Source organism: Cryptomeria japonica, chromosome 7 (assembly GCF_030272615.1).
Source record: "Cryptomeria japonica chromosome 7, Sugi_1.0, whole genome shotgun sequence".
NCBI classification, from domain to species: domain Eukaryota; kingdom Viridiplantae; phylum Streptophyta; class Pinopsida; order Cupressales; family Cupressaceae; genus Cryptomeria; species Cryptomeria japonica.
The window spans coordinates 116,939,852-116,951,817 of NC_081411.1; the positions used below are offsets into that span (position 1 = coordinate 116,939,852).

The 11,966-nt window shown below is 31.5% G+C and overlaps 1 protein-coding gene across 1 annotated transcript; it reads right to left on the reverse strand.

Annotated features, from left to right (window-relative positions):
- Positions 1-2,147: 2,147 nt before the first annotated feature.
- LOC131040604 (transcription termination factor MTERF2, chloroplastic) lies at positions 2,148-8,442 on the reverse strand. Its single transcript, XM_057973559.2, has 2 exons — positions 7,090-8,442; positions 2,148-2,495 (listed from the first exon to the last, which is right to left on the reverse strand). Exon 1 carries the CDS (start codon positions 8,209-8,211, stop codon positions 7,177-7,179), a length of 1,035 nt encoding a protein of 344 aa, XP_057829542.2. The 5' UTR covers positions 8,212-8,442; the 3' UTR covers positions 2,148-2,495; positions 7,090-7,176.
- Between the last annotated feature and the right edge of the window lie 3,524 nt (positions 8,443-11,966).

The following is an 11,966-nucleotide window of genomic DNA, read 5'->3' on the forward strand; positions in this document are numbered from 1 at the left end:
GAGGGTTGGAATTAGTGTTAGGATTGGGGATATAACATCATGATTGATGCCACAACTCTAGTTTTATCTATCCTAACCTTAACGCTAACCCTAATTCTAATTTAAACTCTCTATATATTCTAATTCTAATAGGTTAAATATAACACTAATATTATTAACCCTAATACTAACAAGGTAACCTTAATTAAAATCCAACCTTTGATCTTAACTCTAACCCTAATTAGCATTAATTTATTTTGTTTTAAAGAAAAAGCATTTTCATTTATAGAAAGTTATTGAAGATAGCCATCAAACTTAAAATTTCAAATTGGATTGAAATTGTATTTTATCAAATTATCTAAAATTAAAGATAATATCTCTATGCATGTCCCAATTTGATTAGAAAGTGTAATTTTAAAGTTCAACAAAATTAGTTAATAATCTATTTTTAAAGCAATTAGCATTAATTGAATAGTCTAATGAATAACTTATTAATGTGTACTCAATGAAAAAAATAATTATTCTTTTAAAAAAAATTAATTAGCTCTATAGAAAGTTATTAGTAATCTCATTTCAATTAGAAGTGATTAAATAGGGTTATAGTACAAGTTCAATAAGAGATAGGGTTGGGGTTGAATTTTGTGAGATATGGTTATAGTTTGATTTAGTTTAGGATCTATGTTCATTTTGTTTAGGGTTAGGCTTTAGTTTAGTTTAGTGTTAGGGTTTAATTTGGTTTAGTGTTAGGATTGGGATTATAATTTTGTTCAATATTTGGGTTAAATTTAACATAGGATTAGGGTTGACTTCAATATAGGTTTATGATTCAATTCAACTTAAGGTTTGATTAGGTTTATTGTCAACATTCAATTTTATTTAATGTTTGGGTTAGAGTTACATTTGTTTAGAGTTAAGGTTTGATTTGATAGGGTTTAGGGGAAATTTGGTACAAGGTTAAGTTTGAATTTGGTTTAAGATATAATTTGGCTAAGTATGGTGAGGGTTAGTGTTGCATTTGGTTTAAATTTAGGATTGGGGTACAATTTGGTATAGGGCTAAGATTCAAATTGGTTTTCTGCTAGTGTTAAATTTGATTTGATAAGGGTTAGAGTTAGGGTTAGGGTAAAATTCTGTTTACAATTAGGGTTAGGGTTTCAATTTTTTATAGGGTTAGGATACAATTTTGTTTACTATTAAAATTAGGTTGAATTTTGTTTAGGGTTAGGATTAAATTTTAAATTAAGGTTAGGTTTCTAATATTTGGTTTAGTTTTAGAGTTAGCGTTTGATTTATGATTTGGATTATTTAGGATTAGGTTCCACTTGGGTTTGTTAGACTTAAAATTTGTTTTGATTTAGTGTTAGGGTTCAATTTGGTTTACAAGTTAGTTAGTTTTATAGTTGACATTTAATTTGGTTTAGTATTAGTGTTTGATATTGATTTTCATAAGGTTCATTTAGTTTTATTTTATTAATTTTAAAATAATTGAACCGTTCTAAAATTAAAATAAATTAAGAACTAAAATCTATACATAAAATGAACAATAATGTTTTGATTATTTGAGTAAATAATCATATATTAAATAAACAAAGAAATCACTACGATATTTTCAAAATGTAAATATTATTATATAATTAAAGTAAATTTTAATTCTTAAAATTCATAAAATAATATTATCTATTTTTAAATAGTTAAAAATATGATAGTTATAATTTTGATTTAATAATAAATAAATAAGTACTAATTATAATTTTAAAATAAGTTAAAAAACTAAAATCTAAATTAAAAAACACCTTGAAAAAAGATAAATTATATTTTTAAATTTAGATTTAAAAACAACTTTTTACTATCTCCTTTTTAACAATCACTTTAATTATAATTTTATATAAGCTAAAAGACTAAAATCTACATAAAGAAACTTTCTATTTTATTTTTAACTTTTATGCATGCAATATTCTAAAATGAAACTATATTCTAATTTTTCAACGAGTAAAATTGAGTTAAATCTATTATTTACATTATAAAATATTTAATAAATCAATATTTATTATGATGTAATTATATAATTTCAAAAAAACTTTGTAATCTTTTATTTCCATTAAAAATAATAAGATAACAAATATAAAATAGATTTACATTAAAAATTGTAAGAAGATAACAAATATATAATTATCACTAACAATTTATTAAACATTCATCAAAAATCAATACATTCATTGTATAAGTTACAAACATTTTAGAAGTTTTTTTTAATTTAAAAAGCCCTTCAAATACAAAAATAGAAAACTGTGATAGCAAATAACCATAGCCATTGCAGACTTGAACATGAATATGAAGGTACATAAGAAGATGGATGGCTTAGCTCACATGTTTGTAATTATCTACAAACAAATTCTACCCCAAACATGGTAAGTCATCCTACAATCATAACTTTGAAACACCCTTTCAGTATAGAAGATCACTCGATATAAGTTTTGATTGCACCAAAGAGAATGAGAACCATGGTTGGTTCCTATCTATATAAAACAATATCAAGTATCATCATGAGAATAATGCAAAAACCTACCAAAACAGTTATTATGCATGTATGAAATGCAAAAGTCGTGGTTTCTCTTTACTTTTGATTCTTTCTTAAATAAAAAAGTGAATCGATTAAAGAAAGCAAAAGTAAGAAAAAAATCCAAATCTAAGACAACAAAATAGAATTAAGCTATCATTAAAGTTTGATATACACACAAAATTTTAAACCTAAAGATGAAATGTATGATTTTATAAAAAATGGAGCACTTGTAGAGTTTAATAATAAATTTATGAAATTTATATCTATATCTAGATTTATTAAAAAACAATTTTACTGGTCATGTAGAATATTTAGAAACCAAATTCAATCATATAGATCTTGCAGGATATTTAGAAACCAAATTCAATCATATAGATTTGCAGAATATTTAGAAACCAAATTCAATCATATAGATCTTGCCTGCTCTAGCTGGCTGAAAGTTCATGTGCTTTGGAGATGAAACAAAATGGAGATGAGATTTTGTTTGCAGGCCACCACTGACCTAAAAGGGAATAGTTGGTGTTGCATGTGTTCAATGGAGATATGTAGGTGATTGTTTCCCTTGCCATTTTTATTGTAGATTGTTTTTTTCTACTTTATCACAAAAGGGTAGATTTCTAACAATGCAAGCAATTTTGCAATTTTTTTTAATTTACTTTGTTTTGGAAATGTACAAATTGACAAATTGACAAATTGGTTGACAGCTAAATGCACATCAACTTAAATGAGCCTAATATGTCTCTTGGCATAATTCCGATACCATTTGTAATGTCCCCTATTTATAGGCTATCAATTCCCAAAGGTAAACATACATTGCTAACTAGTATATTACATTAATTCATAGTAGATCATTAAATTTGTCCACAATTCAATGTAATGTTGACATTACTTCAGTCATAATTCGTAATCCTTTTTCATTCTTAATCCCAAAAGAGCGCATTGGCTTGTCTTTCAATTATTATGTATATATATGAAATTAAGTATGATTGTCATACATATTGCAGTCTATATTATTATTATTAATATTACTACTAAATTTTGCATAAGAATATTATCCAGCACATCCCCATGCATACCACCAAGAACAAGGATGTTATTCCCTGTAACTTAATAAGAGTTCTGATCTGATTTGATTGATGATGTGATGCCACTGGAGGCTTTTTTATTCCTTTCCTTTATATATCTCAATGAGATGGAGAGGTCACACCTTTTCATCATGTATGCCCTTTGGCAAGAGACACACCTTTTCACCATAAGCACTCTTTAAAAGAATGTCTGTCCTTTGAAAGGGACAGAACCTTTCACAATCAGATCTCCACTTCTTATTTAAATCAGATCTACACTTTTGATTCCCAAATTATTATATCTCATGTTTGAGTGAGTCACAACTTTTTCATTCCATGTCTTTTGACCATTCAATAACTCAATCAAATTTTAATCATATTCTTTTATATTTATATTTTTATTCTTTTGAAATTGAATTTTATTATTATTATTTACTACTGTATTCTAGTTCAAAGTGGGGACATTACATCTTGCTCAAAGATTGGGCATATTGCTTTAGAGGCTAATGTTTGATTGTAATCTAAAGTTTTGGAAACCGAGCTAGTGAAGATGAAAAGTTTGTCTACTCCAACATGTGCTTGTTTGGACTATTGTGAGTTCTGTCAGCCGCGAGCAGAACTCAGGCAGGGATAGTAACGGATGCCTTATTGACAGTGTGTCTTGCGACACCTGCCAATAAGAATTCAATATCAGGATCACTCTCACCAGTTGACATAAGATCCATCAAGAATGAGTAACGGAGACGGTTACCTCATTTGTGTATGCCATGTAACACCGACTCATCTATTTTCATGTTAAATATAAACAGTAATCATTTTTCTGTATGAAGAGGCTCCATACATTGTGGCAATATAATTGAAATAAATCTGTTTTCAGAAAGCTGTTTCAAATTCCTTAAATCTGTGCGAGTGTTTAAGCGTCTTTCAGAACTTGGTATCTTTCAGAGTCGAGCATTCTGAGCAATATTTTTATTCTAAATCACTAGGAATCTGCAATCAAATCATATCTTCCAGAAGGTTGAAAGATTAATCCAGAAATGGCTCTATTCTATTCACTTTTATTTACCAGATTGTTGACAGAACACTTTTGTTTTCACAAAAATCCTTCAAAAAAGCGAGCTAGTGAATATAATTTCAAGAATCTAAATGTCTTTACCTAAAGACCACATTCTTCCAGTTTGACAAATAATATCTCAGTTGAAGAATATGGAATCTATGGTGCATGAAATGACTCAGGTAAGAAGATTGTGAATTTCGCACAAAAGAGGGAGTTATATGGGGCTTCTTTGCTTGTATGCAGGAATTAGACTAGCATTTTTTAGGGTAAAAAGAACATAAATTACATTGAAATTGTTCTTGTTGTTGAGGGGAAGATGTTTGTGCTGTCCTCACCCTTTTATTTCTCTTTAGAGGAATTTCCTCCACCTCTTCTTTCTCTGATGATTCATGATGATGAGGTTTCCTTTATACCATACTGTCTCTATGTAGGTCTTGGGCTACTTAGTGATGTTCTTCCCTGTAACCTTGGCCTTAGGAGGCATAATCTCTTCAGTTATTTTGGTATTTGAACCATAACGTTTTTGGTTGATGCAACCATCTTTGATGATCCATCAATGAATTCATCTGACAACCCAAAGATCCTATAACCACATCTTCTGCCTAAGCAGCAAATCCATGGCATAGAGTGTTTTTGCTGATTGCTTCCCACTTGTGGTAGAATCAACTTCTACACAGCTTTTTCATGAGTAACATGAGTAAGCATGTAGAATTTCCACAAATAATTCATAAGAAAAAATAGAGTGCTTGGTTTGTAATTCGATTCCATTAGAGTCAAGAGCATTCTGAGCAATATTTTTATTCTAAATCACCTGGAATTTGAATTCAAATCATATCTTCCGAAAGGTAGAAGAATTTATCCAGAAATGGCTCTGTTCTACTCACTTTTATTTACCAGATTGCTGAAAGAATACTCTGTTTCCACACAAATGCTTCAAAAAGAGGAACTACTGAATACAATTTCAAGAATCTAAATCCGTCTTTATCTGAAGACCACATCCTTCCAGTTTGACAATTAATATCTCAATTGAAGAATATGGAATAAATGGTGTTTGAAATGACCTAAGTCAAAGGATTGTGAATTTCGAAAAAAACAGAGAGTTACATAGAGCTTCTTTGCTTGCATGCAGAAATCAGACTAGCAATTTTGAGGATAGAAAGAACATAAATTACTGGCACATCAAATGCACCAACCACTGTGCAAGTCTCAGAAGCTCTAACAAGCTATTTCCAAATTATGCAGGCTAAAGCACGAAACTAGCCTAGCCTTAGTAATTAAAGCTAATTAAAGAACAAAAGTTAATCTATCAAACTGAAACATCTTCAGAAATCTCAGTCCGAACGATATTAATCATTTAATGAGTAAGAGATTGACCTAAGCCAAGTTAACTAAGGTATCGTTGCAATGGATTTGGAAAAGTAAAACTGCAAGCAAGGAAAAAGTATAACATACATAAGGAGAAGTATCTAAGATTGACTTAGAAACCCAATGATTAACCAGGTTAAAGTTTATACCACGACTTAAGCAGATTATGGTTATCACAATGACAAATCAATCATAAGAAGAAATTTTTTGAAGAAACATCTTAAGCGCAGTAACCTATTAGGTCTGTAATGTGGCTTGACTTTGTATGAATACAACTGGGCTTCAAGAAAATAGGTTGCTCTGAATATCACTCTTATTGTTCAAGTTCAAGCAATGTAGAGGAAAGCAATTGTTAACTAATTCTGTAAGTGGACATCTTAAATTTTAATTGTAGACTGGAAGGAAAACTGTGGGAATTCAATTAATCTAATGATTGTTCATTATGATTTAATCTAGCGATCCAAACATGAACCAGTTTTAAAATGAAATTATAAAAGTAAATATTATACCTTATCCTTCAACCATTTAAAATATGTCCATAGCTCATATGGAAAAGAATAACCTACAGAGCCTTGAATCCCTTAATGCCTAAATTTCATTATTTGATCTAATGAACCGATTATAGTTTAGTTTATTTTCTTTATAATGACATTAAAAGACTGAATAAAATGCCTTACACATGATATTATTTTGACAGGGTACAAATAAAACTTGTGGCATCAGGGTTTCGAATATGTCTAGAGGAGTCTCTAAATAGCATTGCAAAGTGACATAATGAATGTCCAATGTCTAGAATGAAACATAGAAGCCATACTTGGAAAAAACATAAGACAACATATTGACATCAGTCTAGATCCTGTCCATAACTGACACAGAAAGCAAGAAAAAAGCCTTACAGATATATAACATTCAGTGGTCATCAAAATGAGGAAACTTACAAAAGCCTTATAGATACATAAGAGAGTCCTTTTTACATTTTGATAATTAGCAGTAGTTGGAAGAAAGAGTTCATCAAAGTGGTCCAGTAGCAAAAGTCAGAAGATAAGGATAAGTTATAACATTACCTTGGCCTAGACAAGTCCCCGGCCCTTTAACACCAGTCCAATCCTTGAAGAATTTTGAAATTCCATCACTGCTCCAAAATGCGTGCTTTAGGAGATTGTATGATCGTTAGACTTGATTTCAGTATCGTATTGGCCAAATTTTTTAAGGAAGTCTTTCTCACTTAATTTTAAAAAAGAAGCCAGATTGGGTAGACGCTTGGATTGTTGCTTTGTCCTCAGATATTTGAAGAGTTCATAGCGGGGTTTGAGCCTTTTCTCTACGCTGTAATTCAATAGTATAGGACTTGAAGCAACAATGCTGGGCATGAGACCTGCAGTGTGTATCAAGAAATCCATGTTTTCCTTTACTTTCTTCGTTGAAATACGCAATACTCTAGGGTTACTCTTAATAATTGGAAGAATTTCCTCCTCTGCCAGACCAAGGCTCGCCATATGCTTAATCTTCTTATCCAAGGTTTCAAAACTATGGCCAAGAACTGCATTGAGGACTCGCAAAAATGTTGTGGAACCTTCCAAAATGCCTATATTATTCTTCACGTACTCCATTTTAGGTTTCACCTTCTTCTCGAAATCATTCGTCAAAAGCTCAGGTACTGTTTTGAGAGCCTGGCACAAATGGACATTTGAGCCAAATACGTTTCTAAGATGGGCTATTCTAGGACCTAGCGTGTTTTCTAAGCTAAAGCTAAGCAATCTCGGGGTGTGAGATATAATCCCAGGAGTCAAGCCCAAATTTTTCAGGACTTCCATCTTGGGCTTCAACTGCCCATCCACAGTGAGCAAAATAATGGATGGGTCGTTAACAATGGTGTTCTTAAGCTGGTTGTCAGTAAATCCGGAATCCTTCAACAGATGAATGGCTTCTCTAGCAGTGTGATCAGATTTGTTCCTCAATAGATCTGGTCTTCTTCTCATGACTCTTGTCACTTGAGAAGAGGAAAACCCACATTCTTTTGTTAAAAAATCTGAAACGACATTGAGGGAGGGTGTAGAAGGAAATGAAGATGACGATGAAAGTGGAGCGAACTGTAGAAATCTTAAAGATTGCAGTGAAAATGTTGAAGAGAGGCTTGAAAAACATCTCATTGAACAAAGAAAGCACTTAGACCACAAAACTACCATTATATTTATTGGAAGATACGAGCAGAGAAGAACGAGATTTTTGTAGCTGCAACTTGCGGCGACCAGAGGGATTTAAGGACATTTGATCAGAGCTTTCTTCATCATCTAGGTTTAGGGTTTATTAGCACGCATTTCAGACAAGATGATGGTAAAAATCCTTTTGAGCTCATTCTATTCCTATCCTTAATGTTTGAGCTTCCCTTTTTTGGTTCGGTTCCCCTTAGCACTTATCTTTTTTCTCATTTTGGAGCAAGATTTCTTTTATCAAACTACCCCATTCTTCGAATTAGTATATTTTTATTTTTTTAAGTTTTTAAAAATAATTAAAAAATTATTCGATTTGAATTTTCTATGATCAAAATTCATGATATAGATAATTGTAATGGTGAAAAGTATACATCTTAATTTTTTTCTTTTGTTCAAGGGAGTTAAACGATCCATGTATATAAAAACCCTATGTAGTTTATTTTGTTTTGCAAATAGTTGTTGACTTTTATAATCTTTGGCATTTGTAGTTGATGCAAACTATTCCTAAGATTCAAGAGGCCGATTGCTAACCAACTTCACCAAGTAGCAGTTGATTTTTTTGTTCAACACTATTGTTGCTTTGTAGTCTTCGTAGGAGTTAATTTAGGAGTTTAGTGTCTCTATTAAGAAGGTAATGTAAGGGTCGTTGATGAAATAAAAGGTGTACGTGGAATCGTAGGAGTTAGTTTTTAAGAGGTGTAATTCTCAATTTTTGTGTAATGAATACAAAGAAGAGTTTTGAGGATTATGAAGTCTAATATTTTGTTTGTTTGTGTATGTTGTGCTTATTTCCTATGTTATACAAAGAGCGTGTTTATTTGATTGCAGGATCTAAGGAATCGTCTACATCATTTTGGTTGATCAAAGCAATTTGCTCTTGTTCCTGTGAGCCTTTGTGCTACATAGTAGAGTTTGTTGCTATGTTTCTTCATTTCTTGTGAAATCGTCCCTTTATTCCCCTCATACTCATATATAGAGTGCTAAAAGATTGACCATAAAAGAGGAATGTGAACAACTTTGTGCATTGACTGTGAAAGAGGAGTGTGAACAACTTTGTGTAGTACATGTATTCTATTGAGGAGAGTTTACAGTGTAGATAAATAATTAGGGACTAGAACATGATGGAAAATCTATAATAAGTTCAAAGAAACTTGTGTAAGTAGATTTTTATGTGAGCTCTTTTTCTTCTTTTCATATGATGAAGCTTGAGCTTGGGTACACTACTTTTATCATGACAATCAATCACAAGAAGAGTGTCTTGTAATCTTTATAATTTATATTTTCTATTTTGCTACATAGACCTGTTTCTCCCTACATCTAGTTGCAAATGGAATCCACATGATAGAGACCATTGGTTGTTAAGCAATGCAAAATATTTGGTGACTCGTCTGACCAGCAGAGGGGAATAGTCGTTGTCATTTTTTGAGATGCATTATAGTTGCATACATAGGTGGGTCCTCTACCCTGACAAGATTTAAATTTGCAACCATCTTAGTAGTTTATAGTCAATCTCTTTGTTCAAATTTCTTATAGGGGCATGATTTAAATCTACTTTGTAATAGTGACTATGTTGACTATTGCTAGGAGTTGTGACATGGATAGTTCTACATATATGAAGAAGATCCAATTTGTATTCCAAGTTTGTGTTAATCTTTGTGAAGGGATGAAGAATAGTAATAAAATGTTCATTTCTAGTAGATAGATTATCTATTCAAAAGGGGAGAGGAGAAGAGAGTTGCAACTCTATTTTAATGTGGTGGATATGGTTGTGGATCCAAATATGGAGCTATATTCCAAAATGTAAGAAGGAGAATAACTAGAGTGGAAGAATATATAAGGCAAAGACAAATGCAAAAGCTAACAAAGGAGCAAAAAATAAGGTTGTGAAATTTAGAATATGAGTTGGCGGAGTTATGATGGGTATTGGATGGAAATGAAACATGCAATAAACAAAGGCAAAAAAAATAAATCTACAACAAAAGTGTTAAAGAGTGAAAAGGTGAAAAAGAATGGCGAGGAAAACTGTTCACCTTGTGGGCAAGCACCATTCTCAAAGAGGATATCCATTGAGTCATGGATTAGACAAGGAGTGGAACTACTAGAATAGTTAAAGATAGAAACCCTTGAAGACTTGGCAAAAATATTAATGTATAAAAGACCTTTGAATGAGGTATTCAAGAGTAACAAAGAGCATAGATAGATGAATGGGATGATGATAAAGAGGATGAGTGAGATAGAGTTTTTCAATTTTATTACATCGGAGAAGAAGAAGGCATTGAAGATTACAATGCAGAAAGAGAAGAATTGAAAGGTTGTAATGAGAAGGAAAGCAACCTATCACAAAGAGGATGCCAAAATTGTTGCAAAAATGGAAGCAATCCACGTTGGAGAGGAAATTACAATAGAGATGGGGATCTTTGGAAGCCCCATACGTGATGAAGATTTGATATTTTTAGAGTACACAACTTGTCAAAAACAACTAGAAGAATGTTTAGAGGATCCCATTAGTGATGAAAAAGGATTAGAAGGTCATCACTTCCCTAGGGAGAGGACAAGGATAATTGAGGGAGAGAGTAAATATATGAATAATAATGGTATAAAGGACAATGTCAAAATGGATTATTGTGAAAAACATCACATTGAGCTAAGAAATGAAGGCCATCTCACAAAGTATGTAAAGGAAAGTACGCCTAATGGCATTATTGAAAAAAGAAGAAAACACTTTTGGGAGATTTGTATTCCCTTAACTTGATTTTTGCCTTATATGATTTATGTGTAAGTGATATAAATGGTGTAAAAAACAATGATGATTTTCAATGGAGGAGAATTCCTAAGCCTTGAAAGAGTTGGGAAAAGAGGAAGAAGACCAACTAGCAAAGGACGATGATCTCTATTTCAACAAGTGGTTGGAAGAGAAAAAAGAAAAAATGTGATGATTTGAAAAGATATTTAATCTGGTGGAAGGGAATGTCATGGCTTGGTTTTTTGAGTTGGCAAAATGGTTAGCAACCTCAAACAAAAGGCAATCCTGCATTGCCAAAAGAGTGTAATAGTTAGGTGGTTAAGATTATTATTGTTTTAATTGTTGAAGAGTGTTCATGTAAATAGGCTTTGAACTAGGAGGTTCAAAATTCTAAAAGATGGTTTGAATGATGCAACTATTTCTTTATCGTTGTTTCTTAGTAGTCTTCGTAAGAGTTGATTTAAGAAATGATTATTATGTTTTAGACTAATATTGCTTAGTAGTCTTTGTAGGAATTAATTTAGGAGTCTAGTTATTCTGTTAAGGATTTTATTTAGGAGTTTGTTGATGATTAAAAGGGATAGTTGGAATCATAGAAGCCAGTCTTTTCCTAGAGATGTAATTATTAAGCTTTGAATAATGAATATAGACCAGAGTTCTTGGAGAAAGAAGTTTAATATTTTTGTTTGCCTCTATATACCATGCTTATTTCCTTTGTTATACAAAGGGTATGTTTATTAATTTGTAGGACAAATGTTTTGAAGGTGCTTTTAGATGATTATAGATCTGCAATGTGATGTCTTGTGGAACAATATAGCAATTTTTGGCTTAAGGCTTAAATAGTTAGTAAAAGATGTATGTTGCTTAGAAAGGACATAGATAGTTTGTGATCTTAATATACTTTCTAGATTGAAGGAAAGAGTCAACCTCATCATAGGTGAGGATCTAAAAGATTACAAAGGATTGATCAAACAAATAGATGAAG

Coding starts and splice junctions, on each gene's coding strand:
- LOC131040604 (XM_057973559.2), bottom strand. CDS start 8,211: ATGGTAGTTTTGTGGTCTAAGTGCTTTCTTTGTTCAATGAGATGTTTT.